Genomic DNA, 17,159 nt, shown 5'->3' on the forward strand with positions numbered 1-17,159 from the left:
GCAGGATGAAGACTTCTCTAGCAACTTTCCAGTTCCTTCTGTTTTGTGCAATGGCTATCCATTTACTACCCACAAACTCTTGAATTCCATCTATATTGTTTTCCAAGTTTTCTTTTAGCTCTTCTTGGGTACCATTCTGTTATTTTCTTAGTCCATCTGTCATGCCTTCGGGCTATGTGTCATGCCAAAGTCCATTGCAATTCTTTAGTTTTGATAAGAATATCCCCTACTTGTGTTTGCTGCCTAATCCAAGTTTCTCTTATGCAGCAGTCTGATTTCTAATATAACTCTTTCCATTCTTTGCTGTGTAGTTTCAGCTTCTCTTCCATTTTTTTAGTGAGTGCCCTAGTCATGGTGGGGAGAATACATAGTTCATTATTTTACTGTTTCAGACAAATTGGGATAGTGTTCCTTAGTAAAAAAAAAAAAAAAAAAGTAAAGTGCAGCCATTATCAACCCACTGCAGGATGGAAGCCTCCTCAACAATTCATGCTGAGGGGAATGGACCATAATTTGCCACGCTGGTCCAGTGCGGGTTGGCAGAGCGACCATATTCAGCAGTCAGGGGCTTGAACCCCAGTCTACTCAAGTAGCGTGTGCTACTGCACCCCGCTCCTGACCACTCGGCTACGAAGGCCTACTTAGTATGTGACTATATTTCCTGAATGCTATCCATCCAAAATTTATTCGTCTCTTGACTTCCAGCCATTTATCATTGTTACAGCTAATTACTTGTCCAAGGTATCAACAAGATGTCCTCCCATATCAACAAATTAGTAAAGGCTACCTAACTTTTCAGAGTTATAAAAGACCAGTGAGAGATGAATACAGAGATAAAACATTAAAACAAGATGATAAATTGGTTGGTAGTATGCTATAATATTCGAATAAAAAAGTGCATTAGTGCACTTCTACCAGTATTTTGCCATCGAGGTGATTTGTGTGCCAATAAAGCATTAAATTTTCAAATATTTAATACACTTATGCAGAAGCTGTATGAATAAATTTAGTAAGTTGTGGACTTAAATTAGTGGCCAGCTGACTTTCTGTTGTGAATTCCTAAGGAGAAAAAACATTTCCTTATGGAGTTGGGTGTGCCAGCTCCAAACAGAATTTATAGATGGCAAGTTGTCAGCCAAGTTTTAGAAGTGTTAAGTTAAATATTATACCAAGTTATGTCTAGTGCTTTGTATCATTTTGTACATAGCAAAATTGTATAAACAACTTAAGTTGTATCAAAAAAGCAGCATCATTCTACATCTAAAAAGACAAGTTGTGAAAACTCTTCCCAGTAGAGAAGCCTATTGTCACTTACTTTCAGTTCAGTGCTACCACCCAGAAGGCACTATTTCAAATGATTGTCTGCTCATCTGTGTGTAGTTAGGCAGGCACCTGGTGTAAGAGAACAACAGAGCTGTGAATTATTTCCACACTATTGAGAGGTGTCAATTTTTAAATTGCACACTTCTAATAGCCCTAAATTTTGATTGATTTAAAATTTCATACCTTTTGACATCTCTCATTGTGGAAGTAATTGCAGCTGGGTTGTCATCCCTCACAGTTTGGGTGCCTAAACTGATGAGGTGACAGTCAACACCAAAAAGTTCTGTGTGGTGGCACTGGGCTGAGAATAAGTAACACTAGACCTCTATTGGAGGTGTTATTTATTCAAAGTGAAGAGTAGGTAACTTGTGAAGGATTTTCATAATAAGATGTTGCATAATGATGCAAAGCACCAACTATGTTGGTTAAGTCTTTTGTAGCCTATGACTTCAATAGCCCGTAATTTTTATAGAGTTAAATATTATTCAACCTTAAGTTAAATATAATCATATCTCGAGAGGTTTGTTTTTTTTTTTTTTTTTTTTTGATTTTGCAAAAAAAGGAAGAAAACAGTACTTAATATCATTGAAGATAACAAAATATTTTGTAATATCAGTTTTTTCATACTAATTAAAGAAAAAGGGTGTGCGGTGGTTCTGTTTGGGAAGTAATGAGAATATAACAAAATGATGCGTCGTGCTTGGCATTTGAACAATTTGTAGCAGTGCTGAGTGTGAAGGGGAAAAAATATTCAGCCGATGGGGAGTTAACTGAGTTCAGATCCTCTTCCTAGCAAATCTTTGGAAATACCCTTGTACTAAATTATATTAACAATAATTATACATTGACAGCCAACTTTAAACATAAGTTCCACGGACAGAAAAATCCTAGGACAAAAACCATTTTCAGTTGATAAGAATGCTCTCCTGATAAACAATTGTATGGCTGTATTTTATTATGAAATGTGTATATTGTCAGTGAAATTTTATTCCTAGCATGATGTGGATTTTTAAATTACCTCCCTGTTTTTTCAAAAAAAATCTCCTTAGTTATCAACTTTTCAAAAAGTTGGTTACTATACTGCTGTACATAAAAAAAATATATATAATATTGCTCGTTATATTATAACCACTGTAATTTGCTGCAGTTGTTTTCACAAATTTAATGCATTAAGCTTTCCTTTGTTTTTCATTAATTTTATATTATTTAACACTGGTACACTTTAGGAAGCAGAATTGCTTACAGTTCTGCATAACCAAGCATTTAGATTAGGTGTAGATCAGGCTGTCTGTAATTTCAGACAAATTCTTTTTACATATTAATGATATTATAGTTTGATTTGTAACTTTTGTCCTTGGGAAGAGGGGGGCATTTTGGGTCATAGCTTGGAAGTTTGCTATTGAGGTAAGTGGAGGACTGCTTGTCCTAAGGTTATGCTACCAGAACACTGCAATTTTGTCATTACTGAAATTGTTGGTTCCTGTGCTCATAATGTCCATCCTTTACGTTTTAAATAATTTTGACCTCCATGTACTTAGATTTTAGCATTTTACATGGACATATATGGCAGGTTGCTGTACAAGTTGGAATGTATTTTGGTTACTGACATCTAGAGGCAAAGTGAGAGGTGGCTGTAGGATACTAGACAGAGTTGTAAAAGTGGATCCCTCAAAGTCTTGTTTCTGAATATCTTGTATGATTTCAGTGACTGAAAGAAACCATGTTTAAATTTGCATTTGACTGGAAGGTTTGGCAACAAATTGGGCTGAGCTTTAAAATGATTTGGACAGGCATCTTGGATGATTGGAAAAACAGCAGTTATTTCAATGCTTCTAAACATAAGGTGTGTGTGTGTGTATATATATTTTTTGGCTGTATGTCTTGCACCCTTTCCAACAGAACAGGAGATTAGTTGGGGGCATAGAAGGGTATTTTTTTTTTTTTTTTTTTTTTGAAGAGACTAGGTTTCTGTAAATTGTAGTTCTTGGAAACCAGGCACTTTCATGTTTGAAAGTGCCTGGTTGAAGTGTTTAGGACTTAGTTTCACTTCATTGCATTAAGCACAATTGATTATTTACAATATTATTGCAACAGTTGCATTATTGGTTGTTCAGAATTTCAAAAATGGCATTGTTTTCCTGATAATGCTAAGCCCCATTGAATATAGAAAGAAGTGGTTTCTTGTCGCATATTAGGAAGATTAGTTTTGACTTCGTTTGGCAAATCAACTTACTTCCATTGACAACTTTGGTCCTTTGATTTTTTTTTTTTTTTTTTTTTTTGTGGTATTGTAGATATATTGCTGCAGAAGCAAACATATCAATGCCAAACCACAATTATGTGTGACAATGTAGGCATTGTCACTTCTCATTCAGTTGGAGAGGTCTAGGATTAAATCTTGTTGAGATTGGAGGAATTTTTAAAGCCCTTTTCAATTGAGGCTGTCAGTTTCCAGCAGAAAGAATAGTCCCTCCATTTAGGTTTTTTTTTTTTTTTTCCCAGCCCTTATAATAATTCAAATTTCTTTGAACACCCATTTGTATAGCCATAATACATGGTGATATAGGTAACATCTAGTACAATTGAACTCAAAACGCCAACCAACAGTCTATGCAAATGATTTGATAAATAATTTATTTTTAGTGATGTCAGCATTGTCTGACTAAAGGCAATAAGTATACTATACTAATCTAATGTGAAATCTGTTTGCTTGTAGTTTAGTTTGTGTTGGTACCCCAAAAGAGCTGTCTAAGATGCCAAACCGTAGTTGATTGCTCTTTTACTAGCAATTAAGAATATGACTGACTGCATAATAAATATACATATGCATCAGGGGTATTAAACTATGGGTTTATAATTAAGCTCTAACCTGTATGTATTTCATAAGTTGTGGATGCATATATTTTAGAAAAGTCCACTATATATATATATATATATATATATATGTGTGTGTGTGTGTGTGTGAGAGGTTGCCTCATCTTAATTTGGCTGGATCATGGGTTTGCTCATAGTTAGGAAGCAGCATTTCTGTACTTCAGGCAGCTATTCAGAAGAGCAATCCTCCTCTATAACTAATTCTACCATATAGAAAAGTGTCTTCTCCTTGAGGGTAGATACAGCCTTCATTTTTTGGGAAGGGATGTAACAGTATAGGAAATTATTTATTTACAGATGAAATAGAACATGTTCTTAGAATAATATGGAGTGGGGAAGTAATTAACCCTCCCCCACGAGATCTGTCTTTAGAAGCAGACTTAAGATTTAAAATAAGTTTGAATATTAGAATCATATGATAAGTATTTTTAATCTAGTCATAAAATGCATTGAAGCAATATCAGAAATGGAAAATTAACATTACTCTGCTGTACCTGGCATGAAGTTTTCTTGTGCATCAGCATATGGCATGCCTCAGTTGGAAAACTTGGTCCATAATTTTAGCTACACTACTAGTAGGGTAGCAGTAATGTAATTACTGCTACCCTACTAGTAGTGTGCTAAATGCAATAAAACGCCAGTTGCTTGTATTGTACTCGTCTTTCATGTACAAATGATATAAACTAACCAGAATTAGTTTAAAACTGGACACCATTATGTCCTAATTCTCGAAGTTTGCAAACCTAAATTAATTCTAATGAATGATCTTGGGGATTAGGAAAATCTGATTCTTTTACATAGCTTTTTTCCACGCTTTGCATTTTCTTTGGGAAAACTTGAGTATAAGAGTGACTTGTAAAAATAAATTCGACTAAATTTCACTTCATGGTACGAAAATTGTTCTTCAAGAACACGCCCATTTTTGACTTATAAAATCGCATTCAGCTCGCTATTTATTTATAGACCGAAAAATAACGAGCATGCGGTAAGTGCAGAACAATAAGGTTAATAAATATTTGTCATTTTATTCGTATTAGTATACCTTCTTAATTACTGCCCACTAGCGCTCAACTTGCTTTAAAATTCCAATCAATTCCGGTACACCCCTCTCTTAGGAATAGAGACTGCCCATGAGTCATCTCCTTGCTCCTACCTATCAAATACTTCGACGCAGACAGTGGTCTGATTAAGCAGAGAGGCGACTGTCTGGCAGGAGACGCTGTAAAATCGTAGGGAGTTTACTTGAAGTGGCTTCTCCTCTGGCATCGCCTCGCCTGGGTGTTGGCTTCACTGCAGAAACATATCAAGTGCCGGAAAGCCACCTTCATTCATTTCCCACCGAAGATTACTCTTCTTTCAAAAAAACAAGGGAAAAAATGCGTTTGTGAGCTTATTTACTAAAACTTTTTGAAGTCCAAATCTTAAGATTCTTTCAAGTCTCCAGTGCTAATTAGTATTCTACATAATTTTTGTTCACAATGGTAGGAACAGCCCTAATAGTAGATGCTGTTAGGAAGTCTGTTCTACAGTGTTTCTGCCGATCGTGCCAAGTAGCAATTGTAGGTGAGTTGTAGTCTTGCCAGTGTTTATTTCTGCAATATTCATGCGGAATGGTTGCATGAACTGCATGCCGATTAAATGATGCATGTTAATTTTGGCTCTCCTCGTACTTAAATTTTAATATGCTTAAGTTGGAGAGGAGAAAAAGTCTTCTACATGCGTTATTGTTTTTTTCTGATTTTCTCAGAAAGATTCCAATTATTTTATCCTTTTCAGAAAAGCCACCTCCATCCTCCAAGAGTGTTGTGAAAAGACCTCCGAAAAAGGTGGTCTTCTTAGGTAAGAAATAATTGCTGTTGCTTCCTAAGTGTTACGCATTGTTTTCATTTTTTTTATTGGATAAAATTTTAGTTTTCTTTCCGCCAGAAAAACTTTTTTTTTTTTTTTTTGAATATCTGAATTTTTGTGCTTTAAAGGTGCCCAGGTGACTCACTGCAGAGATCTGCACTTCGGCGCATGAGCAGTTAAATGCAGGGAATAAAATAACGTAGAATCTCTAGTTGTGCGATAAAAAGTTATGGGTTGAGCCCTGCATCAGTTAGGCTTCGAGGGTGCTGTTTAGCTTGGAATGAAATTACACATAAGAATATCGGTGAATGGAAGCTATTAACTTCAAATCTTTTCTAAAAAATAAAGTGCCGAATGCTCGTTATTGTTCGTGTTTCGACTCAATACTCTAATCCTGAATACGTTTTTTTTTTTTTTTAAGCCGACTGAAACTAGAATATTTATGCTATATCATGTTACTTTTTTAATTACAAATTCTCGTTAACCTAATTGATAAATGATTAGGAAAGGTTCTTTTGTAAAGGACTCAACCAAGCAAACACTGAAGAAAGAGTGCTCTGATAAGGGAAAGACTATGCCCGTTTTTTTTTTTTTTTTTTTTTTTACAACCAGCGGATACAAACAGCTGTATAGGTTACGCATTTATTTTGCTTAGGTTGTCTTATATGCGTTGTATAATTTCATTATCAGAATTTGTATTTAAGTTCAGAGTTGCAGCGATTGCAGATTTAGATAGTTGGTTTCGTAATTTGCTTAACTCAAACATTTTCTTGCGTTAAGTAGATATTTTTTATCTTTTGTTAACCGAAGTGGTAGAACTACAATATTCTTCAAATGACATAAGTGCTCATTGTTTGCGCCAACTTCGCTATAGATTCAAGATGTATATTTTCGCCTAGTAAGCCAAATTATCCAAGCAGAACGAGCACGCGCAAAACTTTATGCGTTTCTGCCTGAAATTAATCTTCATTAGATTGGGTTGCTGTTTTTAATAAACGCTGAGACCGCCCATGGCCGTGAGGCCTTGGTGTTATTAGTTTCCTGTTTAGTGGGATGAAAAGCCTACAGCTCCTGTCTGTCCCGACGATAATAGAAGTGTGGCTGTTTTCCACATGGTTTGAACGAAAAGATTAGTAAAATAAACTATCTCTATCGTTCTTCAGTTTACTACAAAGATATGTTAATAACAACAATACAAATACGAACTTCCTTATAACACTCAAAGCATACATTAGAGCTGCTCAATTATTTTAGAATATCATTGTGATCAGTTCTAGTAATAGGTGGCTTTAATAAAATTTTCCCTTATTTGTGAATTGCTTTATACTGCTAATAGCTTTTAATAATATGGTTAGTGTGAGTTTTTTATTTTCTTGTGTGCTAACACCTATAGAAAGGTGCAGGAAAGAACATACCCCAGCGTTGTTTCAACATTTAAAGTGTTACAGATACAGACTTCGTAAAATTATCGTTAGCAAGTATAATAAAACACCGCTGACTGTTCATGTTTGTCATCACGAATATTAACAAACCGAGAATTCTGCTTCATTTGGCTTGACACCCTTATTTTGGAGGGATTCTCTGGGCTCTCGTCAAGTCCAAACATTAAAGGATTCCTCGCTCTAGAAAACATTTCCATTACTCCAGACTGAAGCTTCTGCCAGAACTTCATAATTGCAGCCATCATAGTGCATTAATCCTAATGATCGGTGGACTGTAGCAAATTTAGGGGAACCTTGTTTTCCATAGTACAATGGCTAGTAATCCATGCTATCGTGAATGGCACTGTCTCATCTAATAATTCAACACAATATGTCACAGAAGTCTCCACGAAGACTACGTCCGCGTAGTCCAGAGATTTTGCACCAGAATAAACCTGAAAGAAGTCGCCACACAAGAGTGAATCCAATACTCCACCCAGAAAGGTTGTCGACCCTCGCTTTGTTACTTATGTAACATATGCCTGTTAACCGCATAGACAATCAATCGGTAACCAGAATCCTTAATTACTTCAACACCTCGTGACTTTTACCACCCATCAAGTGATCAGGGAGTTCGATTTTTATATGATCAAAAATGATAAAGCTGTCAACATTATTTTATCCCATGTTATGGTCTATGAATAAATGCTTCTGTAATTCATCGTACAGTGCTGCATCTCACCATCCACTTGTATTAAATCATTGTATTGATGACTTTGCTATTTATTTCGTCTATGTTGATGCACTCTGTCTCGCGCCCTGGCTGGAACGAATCACTTCGCAAAATTATAGGAATTTTGCATTCTAACTTTTCGGGTTTGCTTTAAGTGTGCGCGCACTTTTTTTTTTTTTTTTTTAAGCAGCACCTGTGCTTTCTCTGTACAAATGTGTTCACTGCCATGTTGTGTGAGCTGAAAAAACTCGCGTGCAAATCGTACTCCATTCTCCTGAGGTCAGCTAACTACTCTCCATTGAAGGATTGGAAATTCCTCCACTCATCGGAAGGGAATTGAGCCTAGACCTCTCCAAACGAATGGCAGACAGCGAAGTACGCATCGTGCAGACTAAGCTGCAACGCAGGACTTGCTTGAATGAAACCGTGGAGTCTTCATTAAAATAAATGTGACTATCCTCAATGAATCTTTTCATTTGCCATATTTTATCCTCATGAAACTAAGTCAGCTGTGTTCAAGTTACCACTTTGAAAGCGTAGTGACGCACGAGGCGTGTTCGAATCGTTCTATCACAAAATACGGTCACATTTATTTGCTAGTTGGAAATCCCTCTGACCGTACCTGGCTGCCCAAGAGTATAAGTAGAATTTATATTTTAAAAATGGTGATGGAAAGCACTATGATTTTCTGATTTTTGAAACTGTCGCAAAATAACATGAATTTGAGTTGAAAAGAATTAAGTGCAAATACCAATAAGTAACACTTGGCCCTAGTGTTTTGCAAAGAAGTTTTAGCTTGTGCCCGAAGTGGTACACACAATAAAAACACGTTTTAACTGTCTAAAAAAATTTAAAAATATATTTTTTAAGACAATGCTTCAAATCCTTATTGCGGTCCGTTCGAGAACAATTTACAACTAACACTAATGTCTGTTGACCTTAGCAGGATTTGAAACATTTGTCTTTAAAGCGAGATTGATTTTGGTCAGTTCAGTCAAGTTTTCTCACTTAAAACACACTCAGTTTTCTTTGCAAAAAATAGTGAAGTGCAATTTACTTGTATATTTTCTTGCACCTAATGCTGTTCACTCCAAATGAAGTCGTATCAGGCTTAATGTCCAAGTTTGCAGATGATACAAAGGTTGGCAGGTGGGTTAATGACAGGAATGATGGCCTGTTACTGCAGCAGGATAAAGTTAAGCAGCTGGGCTGAGAAATGGCAATTGAAGTTAACATTCACAAATGCGAAGTACTGCATATCGGTAGCAATAACCCCAAAGTAAGTACCAACTGTGTGGTACTCCACTCAGGGTAGTGGAAAATGGAAAAGACCGGGGTAATTGTGCAGTCGGGTATGAAGTACTCTGCAGTGCAGACAGGTTGCCAGGACAGCTCATGGGATTTTGTCAATGATATACTGTATAGGAATTTTACTAGCAGGGATAAGACGATTATCCCATTGTAGAAGGCAGTGATCAGGCCACATCTTGAATGCTGCATACAGATTTGGAGGCTTCATTTTAGGAAGGATGCAAAGCTGTCGGAACGAGGACAGAGATAGGTTAGGGGGAACAAAGGGTTCTCTTACCAAGAAAGGCTACGGTTCTTCAAATTGCAGCATGTGGAGACTGACATCTGCGAGCTGATCTGATTTAAGAAGGCTTTGAATGGATTGAGCAAGCATCGATGTTGATGGAGTCCTTGATTACACTGCACACACACATCAAGAGGCTCAAATTGAAATTGAGGAAAGGCGGTTGCATAATAAAGTGCAAGTTTGCCCTCAGCCAGCTGGTGGCTGATTGCTGGAACAAACTTCATCTGTTGTTGATAGTTCAAGGAAGATCTAGAAAAACTATTAGAGGGAATGAATAGGTGAAATGGAGTCGTCGTTTATTTTATTATTTTTATTTTTGCTGATGCTGTATAAGCTTGGTTTCTTGCATCATTTGCCACTGCTAATACTAAAAGATTTAGCATTGCAGATGTTTCTAGTGAAATTAATTAAAAAAGCACCCATAATGGTCAGAGGCAAAACTCTTAAATTGTGGGTTCCTTCGCAAGATTTCCGAAGGTGATCTTAAGCAACCATACCAAACCTACGGTCGGGCCTTCTGCGATGGCGGATCTTGTGATTGATAATTTCGCCACCGATAATGGCCCTTATTGATATCTGTTGCCATGCCACAGTATTGAAACGAAACAATTGAGCAACCAAGCGATTATTTAATTACATGTTCTTCTTTTTCTTATTACGTATTCTGATTCTTGTTGGGTCCTAATTTTTATGAGAAATTGAATACGGCACTCGATTCTTCCAAGACTCAATCAGAGGTGGTTTTTTTTTTTTTTCTTCTCTCTTTCCTCTCCTCTTCTCCTTTGGTGCATTCATTGCAGATGTATAAAACTTCCTTTTGCCTTTATGTCGTGTGTATAACAGTTCTACCCCGACTAGGCTGATTTTAACGGAAACTTCATTTTGAGTTGTCTGGACCGCTTTGTTAAGCGATAGCTCAACAATTTTTCCAGTTTCCCCATTACCTATTTAAATGGAAGTATATTTGGGCATTTTTGGATAACGAAATCAGATGATAGCAAATTTGTGGTGTATGTTCTTAAAACCTAGGAAGAGTTTTGAGATCAGTTCCAATTCCATAACTCCTTCCCCTGCACCACAAATCATTTTTTTTTTTCAGATCTGCATTACTACCTAAAGGAAACTCAACTTTTCAGTACATTCTGCAGTACCTGGGAAAACTTAAGATGATTTGAAATGCCGGTAGCCCTTCATAGAATACTTCCCTAAAAATGAAAGTATGCTTTGGACATTACTGGGGAAAGGGAAAAATCTGTTGGGCACCAGATTTTGTTAGTCTTGTGATATATTTAGATATAATTCGGATTAGTTTCCCAGTTCACACACTCTTTCTCCGCGCCTCCGTAGCCAGCTGGGAAGGAGCAGAAGTACCTAGCACACGCTTCTTGATTAGACCGGGGTTCGAGCCCGTCACCACCAAATACGGAGGATGCGGAAAGGTCAGGGAATGACCACCGCATATCCCCGGAGCAATATGGCCTTAGTTGCTAATGCTCCTAAAAAAAAAAAAAAAAAAACAAAAGATTAATTGCTTAAAATAATATTCTTATTACCGCCGTATCAAATGCTATTTCGACAAATTAACCCAGCCTTTTTTGGCTAAAGGCCAAAACTTAAAATACTAAGTCGCGGGCTGTAGGAATAATTCTTAGCCTTTAAATACGCATTTCAAAAATGCGTAATTTTCGTTATCAACTTTATTTGCATTTTTTAAAATTTAATAAATCAATGTTAATGAATTGATAAACACTACACTTATCACATGGTACGTTAAATTTTTTTTGTTTTAATCAAAATGATTCAATTTAAGGGAATTGAACCATCTCAATGTCAAATGCTTACTCTTTATGGCTACGTATCTGGGATTTACTTTTTGCCGTCTTCAGGCCTATGGGGGATAGAGCACTGGGGAATTGTACTACAACTTTTCTATTTGATGATATTTGATTGTACTGTAAACAATGTATTTTAATTTTACATAACTCCTTTATATGTACAATTGTCGTATAATTATCACACCTTTCTATAAATTTAATTATCTCAGTAATTAAACACTAAGTTCAATTCATTTAAATTGCATCCTTTCGATGATAAATTACTTAATCTACCACGTGATATAATAGTATATAAATATTAAGTCTATCAATTCATTAACATAATAATGAATAATTACGTATACTCCCCCTCCTCCAAGTAATTAAATGTAAAAATCCAATTATTATAATAATGTTAAATACTGAGGAAGAAAAACTGAATTTCAAAATTCAGTGACACTTTAGTTTTAAACTTGGATGCAAAACACTTTGGATGCCTGCATGGCTATGGGTTGGATACCCCAAGGTTGAATTTTTTGCCATGTTCCCTTCTTTCCTTCCTCCTTGGAGTTGTTTCCCAGAATCGAATTTATCGGTATGGGCTTCAGTTGCCATTAGGCGAGTCTTCTCATATGTAGTGCACTGCATGTTTTTTGCTTTCGTGCATTGAACAGTAGTGGCGTGTTTGTTTTGTGATGAAAGTAAAAAAAGTAAAGTGCAGCCATTATCAACCCACTGCAGGATGGAAGCCTCCTCAACAATTCATGCTGAGGGAAATGGACCATAATCTGCCACGCTGGTCCAGTGCGGGTTGGCAGATCGACCGTATTCAGCAGTCAGGGGCTTGAACCCCGGTCTACTCAAAGAGCGTGTGCTACTGCACTCCCGCTCCTGCCCACTCGGCTATGATATTGCACTAACTTAAACTCTTCTCGCAGTCCGAGGCATCTTAGCCTTAAATCCTAAATGATTTGGAAAGGTTAAGTAAACTTTATTTCCAGTAGGCTTATTTTTTATTTATTTTATTTTATTATTATTTTTTTTTATTGCTACCCTCCCCATTAGTCATAACCAATGTCGGTTCTAGACTTGGACCCAGTGCAAGAAAATTAGTTTAGTCCATCTGTTCCTTGGGCTGTTGGGATTTGGGGCCCTCTTTGGGTCTAGTTGCGCTTCACTCCCTAAGGATTAGTCCTGATTATAACCAGTTGGGTTCCTTTTTGCTTGAGATTATTAATTAATAAATCATTTAATTTATATATACAGAGACGGGCAACGAGACTTGCGAGTGGAACAAAGGGCTGCTCTTACCAAGGACGGCTTAAGGTCTGCAAATTGCAGCGTCTGGTGACTAGGCACCTGCGAGGCTGCGAAGTGATCTGATTGAGGTGTATAAGGCCTTGAATGGTTTGAACAACTTCAACCTCCGATTGCGCACCTGAGGGGACATCAATTCAAGTTGAGGAAAGACAGTTGTGGTAGAGATGTGTGGAAATTTTGCCTTTAGCCAGCGTGGTTGATTGTTGGAATAACCTTCCATGTGTTGTTCTGGAAGTTGACAGCTTAAATAAATTCAAGGCAGAACTAGAAAGTTTTTTGGTTGGGTGAAACGGGAAGGTTTGTTTTTTTTTTTTTTTTTTTGGCTGATGCTATATAAGCTTGCTTTCTTGCATCATATGCTAATACAGTATATAGTTACACCGCTGTCCTAAAAGAATGCGGTGAATTCAGCGCACGTGTCAAATCGAGCGACCAGATAAATTATTGAAACTAATTGGGCTCTGTTGGTTGGCCCATCTTATCCCATTTCGGTTATTCAGAAATCTACTTTAACTTAATCGACACTTATTTTATCGGATTAGCAAATATGCTTTCGTGATTACTTCATTTAGTTTGATATCCAAAGCATTATATAAATTCTAATTTTGCAACAGTCGATGACCGAATCTGCAGTAGCGTCAATATCGATCGATAGCAGACAGGATTTCCTACGATAACCGTAACAGCTATATTTAGTTGTAGTCCAAACGCATCGTCTTTGGTTAAGCTCAATAGCCTATTATTCAATGTGGAATCTAACTCTTTTGCGAAAATCGTAACTTAACACTGCATCAGTTTTCCTTCAAAGTGAAAGTTTTTGTTTATTTATTTATTTATTTATTTATTATTATTATTTTTTTAAATATTTTTTTTCGCACTTTTGGGATTCTATTGTTTATTATAGGGGGCGTTTACTATCCGCCAGTTACATTTTTGTATCACATTAGCAGGTTTCTGATTCTTCAGAATTCATTGCAAGGGGTTCTGGGTGGGTGGGGTGGGGAGAATGTTTTTCCTGATGAATAATGAACAAACACAGCAAATTTGAAATAGATGCACTCACCTATTTCAAATTTGCTACAGTTGCTTGCTGATCAAGGGCTCTTAGAGAAAAGTTTCTTGTTAAACTCTGGATCATGCCATTAAAGGGGAGAAAAATTCTGTTCACCCAAATGTGTAAATATAAAACTTTTGTGTAATTGCAAGTAAATCAGTGTAACTTGTAGTTTTTATGCTATTCCATGATGATGCTACTACGCTGTGGTTATTTTTATTATCTGCCAGTATGCTGTGGTTATTTTTACTTTACTACCTACTATTCCCCCTTGCTCTGTTACTCATTTCTTCCACAAGTTCTTTTGTTTGTGTGCACTATTTTAATTTACAGCAACATTTAGAATTTTCAGTTTAGATATTAAGATATGGTGAGTGTAGCAACTTCATTTGAAGTTTGGTGTCCATACACCACTTGTCTATTCACTTAAACAAGATGCATTCACAGTTTGGCATACATTTGCTGATGAGAAGCCAGTGAGCTTTGAAACAGCTGTCCTGGCACTCAGATTTTTAAATGCTTTTGGCAGATTTGCGTGATTAGGTAATGCTGTACAACTTTAAGACACTAAACACCTGGGAATAACGCTTGTGTGTTATTATTTATTACAGTCCTGGCATTGATCTGTTGAGAAAGCAGGAAGTTACCTGTGATTGTGTATCTAGTGCAGTAATGTGCCTTAAGTCTGTCAGATTTTTACTTTCTACATTAAAGTATCCCTTGCCATCCTAGATAATTTTAGCTTGGGAGGAATTGAACCTTGCTGCATTCAAGATTATAAAACTAGATTCCAACCTAAACTTTCAGTGAAATTAAACGAAACCTTGACTACTATATTGCCTATACATTTGATGTAAATGAAATATGGAATATAACTTGTGGTGTTGTGAATACCATATTTCATGACACTTAAGAAGCTTTTTTTTCTTTTTTTTTTTTTAAATGATGATTTCACCTAAAAAAAAAAAAAAAATGGAGCGTCTTAAAAGGCTCCAAAGATAAGCAACCTGCATGGTGAGATATGCAAACAGTGACCATATAAATAAAGACTTTAGTTATGTAAGTTGCAGAGCTTTGCAGCTAGGCACCTTAAGAGGGAACCTGGTTGAGATCTATGAGGTTCTGCAAGGGATAGTAAAATGAATGAAGCAAATTTTTCACTGTTAGGAATGATATCATAAATTCAATCGCCGACCGGGCTAGCCGAGTGGGTAAAGTACCTGCCCGGCAACCCAAGGTCGCGGGTTCGATTCCCGCCTCTGACTTGGATCAAAGTACTGCAAAAACCTTGGAGGTGCAATATGGCCATAGAAGCCGATGCGCCAACAACTACCAAATAAAAAAAAAAATAATAAATTCAATCATGGGGGGGGGGGAAGAGGTCTAGATTAGGTTGTAGGAAGCTTTCTTTCTTTTTTTATATCTATTTTTATTCTTGATTTATTATTTTTTTTGTTTTATCTTTTTAAATAAAGACTTACTTATTTTTTGGCTTGTGCAACAAAATCCTGTGGATTTCTTTTACACTATATAGCTAATACTTCTAGGACTCTACAAATTTTCTATTAATTTTCCCCTAAATAGTTTTTAATTGCATCCTGCTTTTTAGCCTGCTTTTTTTTTCCCCCATCAAAATGTTTTACATCTTGGTCTTGAGAAGTATAATGCCTAAGTGGATCACAATCCAGCTGGGAAAATATTGCTTGGCTAATCTGGTAAACTGCTGAGGTATTTGAGGATTATAAAAGTATTTCTGCTATCCTTTAACTCCTCCCCTTTCCCCCAAGGCAAGAGTGCTTAACTTTCAGTTTAAAAGGAGTGGTTGCTGAGGTTAGTCTCTTATTTTCATTAGTTCCTTTCAATCATCATTCTTACATTAACTTTAATCTGTACTTTAGAGACGGTTTTAAGGGACACTTGTGTAGAGAATAGGCATATGTTGTCTGATTTAGATGTAGGGTTTTCAATTAGTTGTGATTGCCTATTTGGCAGAGTATGGGCTTGGCACACCCAGGGTCCTGAGCTGCTGCTGTGCTCTCTCTCTCTCATAATCAGTATATGCACCTGGTTATCTGATACCAATGCAAATAATATAGGTGTTTTCACATCTGGATTTTTGCCATTGAAGTACTTTGCTTGTGTGTTATTTATTATTATTATTTTTTTTTTTTGAGAGGATTGAGAGAATACATCTCACTTGATTAGTTATATCAAAAGGCATATAGTATTGCAGTGTTTAACTTGTAAGAAATGGTTTTCTAACTGAGTTCAGTTTTTGTAGGAACATCATGTTGGGCTTCAAAACTCAATGGGGATAAGATTTGCTGCTATTTGAAATGGCATATTTTAAAGCCTATGTGGTATTGTCTGTTAACTTTTTTTCATAGAACATTTTTCTTTTCCAGAAATTATGAAGTTTTGGTTTTACTATTTGAAACTCCAGTTTGTGGTACCCCCCTGGCAGTGGCCAATGACCAGTTTTTGCTTGAATCCCTCCCAAAGTCGCTTAAAAACATAACATTTTTTTTTTCACTAAACACAAATGAAAGTCGATCAGAAACAAGACCTCTCTTATAATTGTTTTTTTTTTTTTTTTTTCCCTTCTAATTCACAACTATTTTTCTCAGTTTGTACCCTTCATGCAATCTTCTGTTCATCACATAGCAAAACAAGAGGGGTACCCTAAACTGGAGTATCATCATCATCATCATCAGCCATTTTCAATCCACTGCAGGATGAAGGCCTCTCCAGCAACTTTCCAGTTCCTTCTGTTTTGAGCACTGGCCATCCATTTACTACTCAAAAACTCATGAATTTCATCTATCCATCTCCGCCTTTGTCTTCCAGGTTTTCTTCTAGCTCCTCTTGGGTACCATTCTGTTATTTTCTTAGTCCATCTGTCATGTCTTCTAGCTATGTGTCCTGCCCAAGACCATTTTAGTTCTTTAGTTTTGATAAGAATGTCCTTTACTTGAGTTTGCTGCCTAATCCATGTGTTTCTCTTATCTAACAGTCTAATTCCCAATATAATTCGTTCCATTCTTCGCTTTGTAGTTCTTAGCTTCTCTTCCATTCTTTTGGTGAGTGCCCAAGTTTGACTTCCATAAGTCATGGTGGGGAGTATACATTGATTCATTATTTACGTTTCAGACAAACTGGGATATTGCTCTTCAGT

General features: G+C 36.5%; 1 protein-coding gene across 6 annotated transcripts in view; it reads left to right on the forward strand.

The window, feature by feature from the left end:
- The window catches only part of LOC150086632 (uncharacterized), a 71,879-nt gene that overhangs the window by 16,013 nt on the left and 38,707 nt on the right, over positions 1 to 17,159 (forward strand). For 4 of the 6 annotated variants that reach the window (XM_090372649.1, XM_090372654.1, XM_090372652.1 and 1 more), the window contains exons 1-2: positions 5,383 to 5,760; positions 5,974 to 6,036. The exons of 1 other annotated variant lie outside the window; for it this stretch is intronic. In XM_090372649.1, the coding sequence (XP_090228775.1) occupies positions 5,676 to 5,760; positions 5,974 to 6,036 (148 nt within the window). In that variant the 5' untranslated portion in view covers positions 5,383 to 5,675. Of the gene's footprint in view, positions 1 to 5,382; positions 5,761 to 5,973; positions 6,037 to 13,967; positions 14,107 to 17,159 lie in introns of those variants that run through there. One more of the 6 variants, XM_090372651.1, reaches the window with a different exon arrangement.

This window comes from Mastigoproctus giganteus, chromosome 4 (genome assembly GCF_048544385.1).
Source record: "Mastigoproctus giganteus isolate SK-2022 chromosome 4, ASM4854438v1, whole genome shotgun sequence".
Taxonomy (NCBI): domain Eukaryota; kingdom Metazoa; phylum Arthropoda; class Arachnida; order Uropygi; family Thelyphonidae; genus Mastigoproctus; species Mastigoproctus giganteus.